Genomic DNA, 13,339 nt, shown 5'->3' with positions numbered 1-13,339 from the left:
GAAAAATCGGCGATAACAACAGTGAATAAAGCAAGAAGAAACGAATTAGTGAGTCTGGCGGCGCTAGGGTTTATAGTACAAGTGTACCATTTTGTACCAGTTGTCCTATTATCTATTGGTTGTACCAGTTATCCTATTTTTACTCGGTTGTACCCAGTTGTCCTATTTTAACTTGGTTGTACCCAGTTGTCCTATTATAAATCAGTTGTACCATTGGTCATATTATATCGGAGTTGTACCATTTGTTCTAGTTATCTCGTTATATATCATTTGTACCAGTTGTTTTATTATCATTTAGTTGTACTAGTTGTACTATTCATTAAGGGTAATTTGGGAAAATCGTATTTTCAATGGCATACAGACTAAGAAATGGTACGCCAGATTAATTTTTTTCAATTTATGGTATTCTAGCCTCGTGGGTAATGCAGAAATGAATTTCTGGTATAGGGGCACAAGAGATGAATTCTCATTCCCGGACCCGTCTTTTGTCTTAAAAGATCAAAAGCCAAAAAGGAAACACAAATGTAAATTAATGGCACAAGGCAACTTCGGTGAAACTACAGTTATTCATAAAGAGAGAGCGCAAAGGCTTACGTAAGAGTAGGAGACGTAATCATGGTGCCCTCACCACCCACGGTTACTCTCTTTGCTTTCTTAGCTTGTTTTTTCCTAATCTCAAACACCATTAATTAATTAATATTGTTCTTTTTTTAAGTAGAAGGTAAACTTTAAAATTGTTAATAAACTAAAATATAATGGACAAAGTTGTTTGAGTGTATGTTTTTTTTTTATAATGAAATCTCTAAAACAATTTTTCGTAATTAACGAGATCATATCGCGTAGATATTTAGAATATATATATATCGGTAAAACAAACGACTAATTCATCACTTAACCTACGACATCGTCAACTGGATATTAGAATTGATGAGAGTAACATAACAAATTAAATAAGGATAGTCATAGAGGAAACATGGACATAAATGATATTGAGCATGAGAAAAAGAAGAAAAAATGGGAGTTGTCGGATAAAGAGGAGGGAGAAAAGGAAAACGAGGTTGATTTGATTATCTATGATGGTTGGATATGTCACGAAATCCATGTTTTAGATTTTTGTTTTGTTTCATAAAAATACATGTTTTTAGTTTTCAATGTAAATCTCATGTTTGTCTCCCAATTTACCAATTAAAATCTAGTGATGGGTTGCCTTCGAAGCTTGCAAAAACCGCCATTAATTCTGCAGCTTCCACAAAAGAAAGCTTAGTAAGGCTCCCTGATGAATGAAGCAAAAGTAAAACTGAAAAGAGGTGTGGATCTATTAGTAGTTGTTGTGAAGAGTTTTGTGTTTCTATGAGAATCATGTAATGTAATGTGTCAATTAGATAGGGAATATGTGTAAGTGACCTTGAGAGTTTCGTTGTTGTATCCAAATCAAGATTACTTGAAATTAGTCATCTTGTTTTTTTCAACGTGCAAACAGAGTTAGTACTCTCTCTCTCTCTCTCTCTCTCTTTTCAGCTAACTAGCAAAGTAGCAATGCTAAAGAAAGCTCCCAAGGATGATATGTTCAAGATGCAGTTGACTGTTTCTAAGAAATGTCTGCAAGAGGCAAAGAGATTTCACATATAGTTTTTTTTTTTTACTGCTCTCAGTTAGAACTATAAAACCCAATTCAAGAAAGAAAGAAACTAGAGGTCATGTTGAGATTCCAGATAACAGATATAACAATGGTCAGAATTATACAATCGAAGATGACAGAACGAATACAGTAGTTTAATAATACTAATCAGGTTAGCTACTTGAATTACACTGAGCTTGGAACATAAGAACACACAAAGGGGTAACAACTCGGGTCTGCAGCTACACCAAGAACCACTTTTTTGAAGTATTCTTTCTTGCCATGATGCAAGCAATGCCGAGTTGATGATAATCAGGTTAGCTGCCTAATTTGCAATGTGCTTGGAACATAAGAAAAGACAAGTGGGTAACAATCCGGGTCTGCTGCTTCGCCAAAATCCACTTTTTCGAAATATCCATTATTCCCAATGATGTAAGCAATGCCGCGAGTGTAAGACGCATCAACATCTTAATCAAAAACAACTGCAACATTCTTCTTCTTCTGGTCAATGAAGAATGTCCCAGCGTCTGCCAGAAATGCGAAACCACTGAGTGGTCTCATATCAACCGCTAAAAAAAACTTGTTCCACAAAACCTCTGTAGGCTCAACCTTACTCGTAACCCAAATCTCCATCCTCAATGTATCATCGTCCTGAAACAAGACCGCAAGCTGTTCTTCCCCAACAGTAGAGAGAGTAACAATATCTTCGTAAGGAAGGGAAGCGTTAAAAGGCAGAGGCAAACGCGGTCCAAATCTCTCAGTAGTGAAATCAAAACAGATCAAGAAACCAACACCATCTTCTGCACTGTCAGTAGCATACCAGTAAGAATTACCCTTAATAGACAGACGGTTATGAAACTCTATTTCCCACTCAGGAGGGACAGTAAGAACAACCTTCCATGAATCAGACTCAAAACTATAGAGTTCAAACTCACATATTTGTTCCTCTACCCTATACGCGTAAGAATCATCCACAAATCTCAAGATTTTGTACCTCTTCTTCTCGTCATACCCAAGTGCGTAATCATCCAATATGTGGTAAGATTTTCTGGGTTGGATCCACCTTGTTTCCCCAAAGTAAGGATTCCAAACCACAAGCCTAGAGTTGAGGTCTTTGGTGATGCATAACAGTAAACCATCGCAGTGACAGACTCTAATTATATCATCCACCTGATGATGATGATTTGCATCATCTTTCAGGCTAAAAAGTGTACCTTTAAGCGTAATAGATGGTTCGAGATTGCTGTGGAGATCGACGGTCATCAGATAAACCTTAAAATTCGTCATCATGATCATCTCAAACTCATTCACTTGCTTCTTCTTTGCTTCGACGATATGCTTCTTTAGAAAGCTCCCATCTTTGCATACATCGTTCCATTTTTTGCAAGTCAATCGCACGGCTCTTAGAGATGTCAATGGAACCCTAATGAGCACTTCTGCCAAATCCCGTGAAAGATCTGACATTATCATTGTCGCCATTGCTGAATCTTCCAAGTTTCTTAAACCCCTTTTCCCCCAATTTCTCTCTCTCCGATTGTGAATACAGAAGAAGAGGTGCTTTCTAGAAACCGACTGGGCTAATAGTGGGCTTTTAAAACCCAAGAATAGAATTGTATTTTTATTAAGAAACGATTACATTTGCATTTTATTTTACTGGAATAAACTAATTACATTTGAATGTTTTATTCAGCTAGTTAAAATTATAATTAAGAAGAGTTAAAAATTGATATTGCAACTTTTTTTGAACTAAGATATTGAATTTTTTTTTTTTAATATGTATGTATGAAAGTGCCAAAATATTTTATCTTGAAGAAACCGGATTAGACACTACTTTTTTTTTTTTTACCTGATTAGACACTACTAATGATGATTTTATCAATAATGTCATCGAGTGGGAAGAGGGGATGCAAAGGGAAAAACGGCTTTTACATACCTGGACAATTTCAATGTGTTCGATTCATACATTGGACTATTAACTGTGCGAAAACATACATGGACTTTAATATTTTTGAAATTCATACATGAATTTTTTAATTTGTGCGTAAACATACAAAACATGTTTAATGCTTAACACTGTTAATCTCACCGTTAAGTCACGCTGATGTGGATTCCACGTGTGTAGACTGAATGAAACGACATCGTTTTGGTCGTTGTTTAAAAAAACAAAAAATGAGGCAAGCTAGGTTCGAACTGCAGAAGCTTAAACCTATTAAAATCACCATAACCACTGTGACGAGACTATTTTTTGAGACAAATTGAACAACAGTCGCCTATATACTCATCACTATCTTCCTCTTCTTCTTCTCTTCTCTTCTGCTTTTCTCTTCATGGCTGGCTCGTGAAAAAGGTTATTCAACAACAACAACAATGGCAAACAAAACTTCTATTCCACAAGCTGTCAACATCATTATATATAAAAAAATACAAATTTTCAACAACCATTAAAAACACAAGCTTTAATTCAACAAGTATGAAATTATAAATTCCTAAAATTGATCCAAACCTAGTTGAATTTGATTAACTCTGGTTAAACCCAGAAAATAAATTCAGAAATTATACAGCGGAGAAGTAAGTGATTTAATGATTATTGTGCTGTATCTAGATTTGAGTTTTAGTTTATTGATCCAATTGCAGATTATGGATTTTGAAGGATTTGGAGGCTGAGGAGAACAATTATGGTTCAGGCGTTGCCAGTTTCGTCGTGATTGTCTCCGGCAGTGTTCTTACTCTCGTTTCTGAGTCGGGTTGCAACAATGCCAGACAACTATTTCCCCCCTTCGCCGTTTGTTTAGACATCGGCGTCAAACTCGTCGTGATGGTTAAGTTCGGTAATACTTAGGAACTCATGGCTATGATAATCATGGATCCGGCGGCGAGGCAAGTGATTTTCGCCATTGTTGTTGTTGAACAATCTGTATGTGTCAGCCATGGAAAGAGAAGAAGAGAGAAGAAGAGAAATAAAAGTATAAATTTTTCGATATATTACAATGAAGTCTTGTGTCCGAGTGGTTAAAGAGTGGTTGTTGGGTTTAACTTTCTCCAAGATCGAGCCTAGCTTGTTACATCTTTTTATTTTTATTTGACTAAAATGACAGACACGTGGATTCCACGTCAGATTAGCCTAACGGCGAAATTAACAGAGTTATTTTTTAATCACATTTTTGTATATTATAGCACAAAATTATAATTATGGGTATGAAATTCATAATTTGGGTATGAAATTCAAAATTTTTAAAGTCCATGTATGTTCTCGCACAGTCAATAGTCCGATGTATGAATCGAACATATTGGAATTGTCCAGGTATGTAAAAGACGTTTTTCCGGATGCAAAGGAAACATTTTCTTTCCTCACCTACTAGTACCGTAGTACCATTAGCTTACTTTGAATGACTTATATTTTACACATAACACTCTTCTCTTATTCAACTCAACCAAAATCATACTACTTTTCTCGAGATTGAGAGCAAGAGACGTAACACATCAAGTGGAAAAAAAAATGGACAAAGCTTACCTTATGAGGCACTCTTTTCTTATTTTCTTATTTTACCTTAAAACATTCTCCCACCACTATACCATACTTTGCTCTCTTCTGATCTCCGCCCTGCCTTTCCCTCTGAGCTCCTTGACATCTTTACACTTTTTGCACTCGATTTGACTTTACCTCCTGTCGTTGTTATAGTGCTTCTCCCTGATAAGCTCTCTTCTGCTGAATCAACCCTCTCAAACTCCTGCACAATATATCATAAAATCAATTCTATTGACTTCTGTCTTGTGATTAACAACCTGAGCTTTGTCCCTCAAGGCTAAAAAAGCAAGTACCTTAGGCTTCTTCTTGGTATAAGGGGTGAGACATGGATTCAGATCTTCTAGAGCCAATCCATCAGGGCTTCCTGAGCTAAATTCCTGATATGCGTTCAATTCTAATAAGACCCTCTTGCCAAGAATTTGTTGGTACCAAACTTAAGACTCTTCAAAGTTCCTAATCTTGATCCTATTTTGCTTACCAGTGAATCATAGGAAGAAGTCTGTGCTTGCCAGTAACAGCTTTCTGACATATACTTGTTTGCCTTCACCTGATAAAGATGTGTTATAACAAATTCTTATCAGATAATACTCAAAGCTATATAAACACTGGACTGTTGCTGCAGCAATGCCCTGAATAAACTTCCCACAACTCAGTTTCCAATTATACTCAGCTTCTAAGTCCCAGCAGAGCCGGTTACATGCATATGCACTAATTAAAGAGAGAAAAATTACCTCAGCAAGATCTTGAGCAATGCATTGGAGCTGGCCATTGAGTGAAATGACCTGCTTTTGAAGGTTAGGAATGATCTGCCTAGCCTGATTCAGCTCCTGCATTTGGCTAATTTGGCTATTCATAGCATCCGGAAACAGAACTGCACTCTTCAGTGACTTTATCTCTTCCCTTTGCTTTAGACACAGATCCTTCAACTTCTCCACCTACAAAAAAAAAAAAAAAATAGCTTTACTTAATCCAAAATTTAACCTTTTCTAACACAGACACATTCCAAAAAAACCCTAAACAGCTAAACTAAGAAGGGGAAATAAGATATTACTTCTCGGTTCTTGTCTTGAAGCTGCAGTTTCAACTCAGCAATTTCAACCTCCTGGTCCTTGTTCATGCCGAGAAGCTCCCTCTCGCTTCTAAGAACCATAGAGAGAGTCCTAGTGTTACCTTTAACCTCTGTCAATGCCTTCACCTTGTTCTCCTTCCCGAATAGCTTCCTCTGCAATGTTCCCAATGTACTCTTCCCTTTTCCTCCTCCTCTAACAGTATCAATCTTCTTGAGTTCCTCGGGAATCACAAGCTCGACCCTCTTGCTCTTGGGATTAGATTTTTTCATCTCCATCAGCTTCTTCATCATGCAAGTGAGGTTTCCAGGATTACCAACATCGGGCTTTACAGGTTTGGCTGTTTTGGTTAAGTAGGAAGACTTGGATCTGACAATGGCCTTGGATGAAACTGGCTTGTTGTTGTTCGATTTGAATTCGGCGGAGGGAGATAGATCTGAGTGAATCGAGGAAGATACTGATGATCTAGATTCGTAGGAATTGTAGCGAGATGCCATTTTTCAAATGGAAGGTTTTGAAGAGTAGGATCTGTGATTTTGAATTTGAGGGAAGAAGAAGAAGAAGCAGAGGGAATTTACTAGTGTTTCTCCTCTTTCCCCAATGTCCCACTCTCACTCTCTTCTTTTCAAATTTCGTATCTTTTGTCTTTTCTCTGTTCTAAAATTGACTTTTTGGTCTCAATTGGGCCTAATTATGGGCTTAAGAAGTTTAACGGCATTTTTTTGTGTTTATTTGAATTTTGTAATTCTGTTTATTCAAAATATTTCAAATCATTAGAATCACTAATGAGATATTTTTAATTATTATTGGCTCAAATTAATGGAGTTGGCGTTGGTCCATGTAGAACCTAAAGTCTTAACAGTGAGCCACTGCATCCTACAATTGCTTCTTGCTTAGAAGTAAAAGACTTAAAGATGTTAGTTAGGTGATAGGTACTGATGCAATGCACGGGTACGTCTATTTGGTAGCCGTCCCCGTGCCGGGGACATGTTGGGGACGGAAACTCTACGGGGACTCTATAAGGACGTCTTAGATGCTTTAAGGGAAGATAACATCGAATTTTTTGATATTTGCATCCATTTCATTTCATTCAAAACACTCATATCATAAGCATATTTTCATTTCTTTATATTTTATTACTTTCTAGACTCTTTTCCCCTCTCTCCTTTTCCCATTAGCTTTACTAATCCCCTCTTATTCAAGGTATGGGTATATTTTCTTATACATTTATTGAAGTACCAAAGCCGTACCCGTATCTACTAATTTTTACTTTGCCGTTTTCCGTCCCCGTTTCCGTACCCGATTCCTGTTCCCGTACCCGTTTCAGTGCAACCTAGATAGGTACACAAGGAAATGGAAGAGTAGTAGTAATAAAGAATGAGGTAAGAACATGTCTCTTTGCCTGTTCTTACTCAGCAGAGGTCTGGACAGGGCTCATCTCCAAACTACTCGACACTCGCTTCTCTACAGACTGGGACATCAACATGTCTCTCATTGTGGACACATCGTTGGAGAGAACATGTCTCTTTCTACTACGTTACGCATTCCAGGCCTCTCTTCACACCATTTGGAAAGAGAGAAATAACCGCAGGCATGGTGAGAATCCGATCCAGGCCGCTATGCTCATAAAACACCTTGATCGCACAGTCAGAAACAGGTTACTATCGACTCAAGCTGCAGGAACCTCTAATGCCTATATGGAAGAATGGTTAGCTTCACGCTGAAGAGAGAAATCCCCACCTTTATTGTTGTAATTTTAATCTCAAGTCTATAGTCTCCTTAAAGAAACTATTTAATTCTACGCTGCATCTAATGTAACACAGTATTNAATGGTTCAATAGTTTCATGTGGATTAAAAAAAAAAAAAAAAAAAAAAAAAAAAAAGAATGAGGTAAGAAGAGTTGAAATGTGAATAGAACACGTAACTGGCTGGACTAGTATGTGTATGAGAGAAGTTCAAATCTTTTAGCTCACAATATCGTCAAAGATAAGTGTTTAGGATAAAGATAGATACTAAATGAGCGATTGAGCATTTAAGAATTTAAGAAAAAAAGAACTGTAGAGTTGGCGTTGGTCCATGTAGAACCTAAAGTCTTAACAGTGAGCCACTGCATCCTACAATTGCTTCTTGCTTAGAAGTAAAAGACTTAAAAGATGTTAGTTAGGTGATAGGTACAGAAGGAAATGGAAGAGTAGTAGTAATAAGGAATGAGTTAATAAGAGTTGAATGTGAATAGAACACGTAACTGGCTGGACCAGTATGTGTATGAGAAGTTCAAATCTTTAAGATTACAATAACGTCAAAGATAAGTGATTAGGATAAAGATAGAAACTAAATGAGCATTTAAGAATTTAAGGAAAAAAGGAACTGTAGAGTTGCCTTGACAGAAGGGGAAAGCATTATCATGAAGAATCTGGTCTATATATAAATGGCAATGACAGATCGATGTATCAGTTCACCACCAATCCATATCCTTCATAAACTCAAAGTGGTCCCTTTCTCTGGACATATCCACGTCTCCCTCCTCACAAAATTAGACCAATGCCACACTCTGGTTTGTGTGTCCTCTTACTCTTTAATGCTCTCTCTTTTGTTCTTTCTCTCTATAAAACACAACAAGACATGAAGGTTTTTTGTAAGAACTTGCCTGAGTTGATCCAATGCGGCTGCTATTATCATCTGATCCCCAACCCCAACTTACCTCTACATGTACGTCCCAGAGTTGTGGCTGGAAGCCTTACTCTCATTCCAATGATTTTGCAGCCAACGCCTCGATCCTCCTCATCATCATCATCTCTTCTCTCGTCTGCGTTTTCTCTCTCCACGCTGCCATCCGTTGTTGCCTCCGTCCAGTCCTCCATGATGAACCTAAGCCTGATCCTGATTCTGATGAAGCCTCCCTTTCGGAACTTCCCCCGACACTTGTCTACTCCCCCGGAATGAACTTGGCAGGCACCGAAGCAGAGTGCATCATTTGTTTGTCTGAATTCCAAGATGGTGACACCCTACGCGTGTTGGACAGATGCAAACATGGATTCCACGTTCATTGCATCCAGAAGTGGCTCTCCTCCTCCCACTCCTCTTGTCCCACTTGCCGGGGAAATATCTTCTCCTCCACACCTCAACAGAGCTTATTAGCACTAACAACAAGTACAACTTAGTCAATTGGTAGCTACCTGGTTTTCCCACTTTTTTCCTCTTTATTTGTCTTTACCACCTCACACCTCTATCATCTTTTCCAATTAATTAGCTCATTTGTAACCTTTTATCGTTTTATATTCCATGAAATCATAAAAATCACACAGACGCGCGCTGTAAATTGATGTAAAGTCAATTTTGTGAATCATCATAATACAGAGCCACAGAGGGACCAAAGGCTTTATTTAATGTCGGAGTTCAAGATATATGACGTCTGGAATGGTGTTATATCCTTGTTGGATAAGAACGAAAAGAGCGAGACCTTACTAGATAAAATAATGGATATTGAGGGTGAAAAAAAGAAAATATAAAAGTTGAATGTCTCACATTATGAGAATTAATAACCCCATTGGGATGGACCCATCCTAACAATAGGAGAAAATTCCAAGTGCGTGCAAAGGTCTTCACTCAATTTCTAGACCACATTTACGTGGTAACATGATTAGAACGGTAAATATACAATAATTCCAATATGTATATTTAAATGAAAAACCAATTCACAGGCTAAACACGTATATCACCATAAATAACTTTTCGTTTCCAAAATATAAGAATTTTTTTGCACGAATTCGCTAGTCAAATTTAGATGGTTGTGTGAATGCAACCGAACAGTTCGCTTTTGAATGAGTCTAACTTGAGACAAGTCAAAGCTTATAGTACTATATACTAACTTTGAGTGGACAAAACTAGTAACTTCTTTGAAGATTCTCAACAATCTTTATCAACATAGAAATTCTTTCTCTGACTCTCTCTCCAATCTTTATAGAAGAAGACTAATAAGAAACAGAGAAAGAAATAGAAGAATCGAGAGAGAGTGAGACAAATCTAGTGATGGGTTGCGACTCTCATGGCAATCTAAGCGACGCAGAGTTCAGCAAGCCGTTACCATCGATAGGTGTGTACGTCGCTGCTGCTTCACTGATCTGTGGAGTTGCCATGTTTTCTGATCTTATTCACGGCTTTCGCCACCGTAAGTTCTGGTTTCCTTGCAAATTCTTCTCTCTCAACGCCACCACTCTCACTTTCATCTCCGTCTGTGTCAAACTCTCCTTGGATCTCAACACTTCTATGCCTAGTCGCCAAGATCAGCTTGCTAAACTCAGCAGCAGCGTCTTCGTCTGCACCGTGATGGCTAATTCTATGCCGTCTCTTGGTTTCATGGTCACACAAGATATCCTCATGAACCTCATGGCTTTAGGGATTCTAGTTATCACCGATGTTGTTAACATCTGTATCCAATTGGGTACAGGAGCCATATACGTTTTCCATCCAGAACACGCTCTCGTCATTGTTCTCATGTCTTTAATGTTTATGATCTTGAGTTTCTCTGCTATCACAGTCCCGACTACAAAGCGTTTCTTGGAGCTCAAGTACAAGAAGAGATACGAGTTTGCTTTGAAGCAGTGTCCTTCGTATACAGAGAGAAGAAGAGGGGTTCCTAAGCTTAAAGATGATCTGATGAAATTTTGGATGATGGCTCACACTTCTAGCCCTCAGTTTGTGATGTCTCGCTCTGTTACTTGCACCACCACTGGTTTCCTCTGTTTTTTGAGTGCAGTCACGTTGGCTGAAGCCATGGTCCGGTCTTACTTTCTTCAACCCCGGTCATTAGGGTTCTGCAATGGAGACTCTGATTACAAATGGTCAACCGCTTTGGTTCTAGCCTCTCAGGCAGCTGCAGTTGCCATAGGAACCGTTGCTCCAGCGAGCAGATGGTTTCAGGCAGTGAACTTGAGATGTCCATCAAGAAATAAGAAATCTTTGAAAGATGAGTTGAGAGTAGAGAGTTATTGGGTAGACTGTCTCACTGAGAAGAAAGAACGTCCCTTGAACCTTTGGATGGTCCATAACCGCCGCAGCGAGAAGCTTGCACACGACTTAAACCGGTGGATACTTGATCTTTGTATTGCAACACAGTATGGTATAGTGTTGGCTAGCAAGTTTCTCCGTTTCATTACGGTCTACTGTGTGAATAGAATCTTGCTATGTTGTTTTTATTTCACCTTCAAAAGTGATTGTGTTGCAAACGCTGAGTGCTCGGGTTCAAATCCATCAACGAGACAATTTGTTCTGCATCTTGAAGGAGAGGAGGAGTTGGTAGAGTACATGGCACGGAGCAACCGTGAGGCCACAGACCACTTGATACAAAAGGGTCGGAAGAAACAACCCGTAAACTTAATAGAGCTCTTGGAGGCAACAACTCCTATCTCACAAGGATTTGAAGGGATTCGAGATTTTGACAGCGACGAGGTCGCTTCTCTGGCTTCTGGAGAGCCACCTAATAGTTGGGCCCTTCCATTGGTAACACTGACGAGTATCGCTGCCGCTCTTCCCAACATCAAGCCGTACTCGCTGAAGAAGTTAGTGAAAGCTGTAAACGAGGCCTTGTTGTATGTCAACAAGTTCGAAAACGTCCTTGACATCGGAGGAGAGTTAGCTAACAGCAGGAAAGCTGCAGAGGTAGTATGGTTAGGAGTTTATCTCTACCATAAATGGCTCAACTTGGATCTTCAAAAACTATCCAAGCAACAAAGAAAAACACCACACGAAGTTCTGAAAGAGCTAGTGGATACAGCAAAGAAAGAGTTTACAGAGTCATGGGAGAGAAATAGGATACTGTGCATGAAGCATAAGCCCTCTCAGTGGCCTATCAAGACTCAGGCAGCAAACTCGATGTACCGGATAAGCCAAACCCTTTTGATGAAGTACGAATCAGGAAACATTGAAACAGAGGAGACTCTGTTGAAAGATGTGGAAAGGATGGTATCGGACATAGTATCAGGATGCTTTTGTAACACGGCACAGGTGATAGGAATGAAGTGTTTGGTTACAGCAGTGGAAGTGAGAGAAGCGTCGGTGAGAGAAGCGGCAATGCATCTGGGAAAAACAGAGAAGATACTTGAGATCGTGGACAGAAGATGCATGCCTGCTTTGCTCATCACAAAGTGGCAATTATTGATGAATGGAGAGAGTTTTATAGGACCAATAAATCCATGTGTTTGACTCATCCGTCGTCTCAGTGTACTACCCGTGAACTCATTATCAATCTAGAATAAATATTTTTCTGTCAAAGTAATTTAATTACGTTTTGTACATGATAAAACCCAATTAGCAAAACAATATCCTTTCTTTGTCGGTATCAAACTATTAAAACCAATAATAAAGCTTCGTTAAGTCGGTTGATGCACACAAGTCAAAACTATCAAAATCGTCAACTTTGCTTTGTTGACAAGGCAAAAACTACTCTTCCAAAACATTTATCCTTCTTCTCGAATCTTGCAATAACAAGTCTCTAGACCGGTGCAAGTAATAATTTAACCATGTCAACAAAAACTGCTTTTGATTTTGATTCTTTTTAAAGCATTGTTTACTTTTCAGGGACTTTTAACAGAATGGCAAAACCATCTTGAGGCAAAAACAAACGGTAAAACCGTAAAACAGTGTGCGGATCCCTGTTTCCGACCAAACACTATTTAAAATTACGTTCGGACAAAACAATTTGTCAATTTAAAAGTACAAATCAAAGGTTCAAATGTCAATTACTACCAATTAATATTATTGTATTATTATTTTCCTTTAATAAATTCGGAATTAAAGGACAGACATATAGAAAGTGATGTCATTTCACCTATATAAGTAACAGGTACAGTTCCCACTCACACGGTGACACACACCCAAATTAGAAGAGAAGAAGAAACAGAATCATCAAATCAAATCCCTAAAACTACTTTTGTAATGGAGAAGAACACATCAACTTCATCGTTAAGTGACTTGGGTCCAAGCGGTCTAGATCTAACCAGCGCCTTCTTCAAACCGATCCACAACTCCGATCCTCCTCTCCCTTCAAACCGATGTACAAAGATCTCCGTCGTCGGAGTAGGCAACGTCGGGATGGCCATCGCTCAAACCATCCTCACTCAAGATCTCGC

At 38.6% G+C, this 13,339-nt stretch overlaps 3 protein-coding genes and 1 pseudogene across 3 annotated transcripts; 2 read left to right on the top strand and 2 right to left on the bottom strand.

Annotated features, from left to right (window-relative positions):
- LOC104731853 (F-box protein At5g42460-like) lies at window positions 1,679-3,161 on the bottom strand. Its single transcript, XM_010451346.2, has one exon. The coding sequence runs from the start codon at window positions 3,095-3,097 to the stop codon at window positions 2,087-2,089; it is 1,011 nt and encodes a 336-aa protein (XP_010449648.2). The 5' UTR covers window positions 3,098-3,161; the 3' UTR covers window positions 1,679-2,086.
- LOC104731852 lies at window positions 4,920-6,845 on the bottom strand. Its single transcript, XM_010451345.2, has 5 exons — window positions 6,196-6,845; window positions 5,876-6,079; window positions 5,623-5,691; window positions 5,438-5,521; window positions 4,920-5,346 (listed from the first exon to the last, which is right to left on the bottom strand). The coding sequence occupies exons 1-5, from the start codon at window positions 6,706-6,708 to the stop codon at window positions 5,167-5,169; spliced, it is 1,050 nt and encodes a 349-aa protein (XP_010449647.1). The 5' UTR covers window positions 6,709-6,845; the 3' UTR covers window positions 4,920-5,166.
- On the top strand, window positions 8,603-9,516 carry LOC104731850 (RING-H2 finger protein ATL79-like). Its single transcript, XM_010451343.2, has one exon. The coding sequence runs from the start codon at window positions 8,873-8,875 to the stop codon at window positions 9,371-9,373; it is 501 nt and encodes a 166-aa protein (XP_010449645.1). The 5' UTR covers window positions 8,603-8,872; the 3' UTR covers window positions 9,374-9,516.
- LOC104731851 lies at window positions 9,881-12,584 on the top strand (annotated as a pseudogene).

Source organism: Camelina sativa, chromosome 12 (assembly GCF_000633955.1).
Source record: "Camelina sativa cultivar DH55 chromosome 12, Cs, whole genome shotgun sequence".
NCBI classification, from domain to species: Eukaryota; Viridiplantae; Streptophyta; class Magnoliopsida; order Brassicales; family Brassicaceae; genus Camelina; species Camelina sativa.
The sequence above is the reverse complement of the archived record's forward strand: the minus strand, read 5'-3'. Positions and strand labels throughout refer to the sequence as shown.